General features: G+C 44.7%; 1 protein-coding gene across 1 annotated transcript; it reads left to right on the top strand.

Annotated features, from left to right (window-relative positions):
• Positions 1-752: 752 nt before the first annotated feature.
• On the top strand, positions 753-1,223 carry LOC145600449 (uncharacterized). Its single transcript, XM_081656340.1, has one exon. It carries the CDS (start codon positions 753-755, stop codon positions 1,221-1,223), a length of 471 nt encoding a protein of 156 aa, XP_081512466.1.
• The last annotated feature ends 295 nt before the right edge of the window (positions 1,224-1,518 follow it).

The raw sequence follows: 1,518 nt of genomic DNA, 5'->3' as shown, positions 1-1,518 counted from the left end.
GTAATGGTTCACAAATTGAATGTTGACAGGAAAGCTAGGCCGGTACGACAGAAGAAGAGGAATTTCTCCACAGAAAAAATTGAAGCAATACAGGCAGAAGTTAACAAGCTGTTAGCGGCAGGTTTCATAGAGCCGTGGACATACCCAGAGTGGTTGACCAACGTTGTAATGATCAGAAAGCCGTCAGGGAAGTGGAGAATGTGCGTTGACTTTACAGATTTAAACAAGGCCTGTCCAAAAGACTGCTATCCGCTGCCGAGAATAGATCGCCTGGTTGACTCCACGTCAGGCCATGCGCTCTTGAGTTTTATGGATGCTTTTTCCGGATATCATCAAGTTAGCCTCTATCAGCCAGATCAAAACAAAGCGACATTTATCACGGATGCCGGAGTTTATTGTTATAAGGCCATGCCTTTTGGATTGAGAAATATAGGAGCGACGTACCAAAAACTGGTGGACAAGGTTTTTGCAGACCAAAAGGGAAGGAATGTCGAAGTCTATGTCGACGATTCCATCGTAAAAAGCCGTCTGGCTAGAGACCATATCGAAGACTTAAGAGAGACTTTTGATACACTTAAACGGTATCGAATGAAGTTGAATCCCGAGAAGTGTGTGTTCGGAGTCAAATCTGGAAAATTCCTAGGCTTCATGGTTAGCAAAGGGGAATAGATGATAACCCCGACAAAATTGAAGCCATCCTTAGCCTTCCACAGCCGAAATCCATTAAAGACATACAAAAGTTAACGGGCCGAATGGGAGCGTTAACGAGATTCATCAGCAAATCAGCCGACAAGGCATTGCCATTTTTTGCTGTTCTCCGCCAAAACAAAACTTTTGTTTGGGGGCCGGAGCAGGTCAAAGCACTAGAGGCAGTTAAGAACCATTTACGATCATTACCTACAATTTCCAGACCAGAAATGGGAGAAACGTTGCAGCTTTACATTTCGGCGTCTCCAAAAACGGTGGCGGCAATTTTATTAGTGGAGCGCAAGAAATTACAGACGCCTATATATTTTGTGAGCCATGTGCTAAATGCCGCGGAACGGAGGTACCCTCTAGTAGAAAAAACCGCGTATGCAGTAGTCATAGCGGCAAGAAAATTGCGACCATACTTTGATGCGCATACCATTGAAATTCTGACAAATCAACCGTTAGAAAAATCCCTTCAGAAAATGGAAACCTCCGGTCGTGTGCTGAAATGGGCAATAGAGTTATCGGAGTAGGCACTGATTTATAAGCCAAGAGTGTCGATTAAAGCCCAGGCTTTGTCGGACTTCATAGTAGAAACTTCTTACACTGAAGAGGAAGATGAAATCGGCACGTGGAAGGTATCGGTTGATGGCTCATCGGCCTCAACTGGGTCTGGGGCCGGTATCATCATGACTTCCCCACAAGGAGATGTATTCAAATATGCAATCCGGTTCAAATTCAAGACCTCCAATAACGAAGCCGAATATGAAGCGGCGCTAGCAAGAGTTCAGTTATGCATAGCGGCAGAGGGAAAGAGGGTAGAGTTAT

Source organism: Chenopodium album, chromosome 21, assembly GCF_948465745.1.
Source record: "Chenopodium album chromosome 21, dcCheAlbu1.1, whole genome shotgun sequence".
In the NCBI taxonomy this organism is placed as follows: Eukaryota; Viridiplantae; Streptophyta; class Magnoliopsida; order Caryophyllales; family Amaranthaceae; genus Chenopodium; species Chenopodium album.
This window is presented reverse-complemented; position numbering and strand designations above follow the sequence as displayed.

Excerpts from the sequence above, each read along its gene's own strand:
- LOC145600449 (XM_081656340.1), top strand. The coding sequence starts at position 753 with ATGGGAGCGTTAACGAGATTCATCAGCAAATCAGCCGACAAGGCATTG.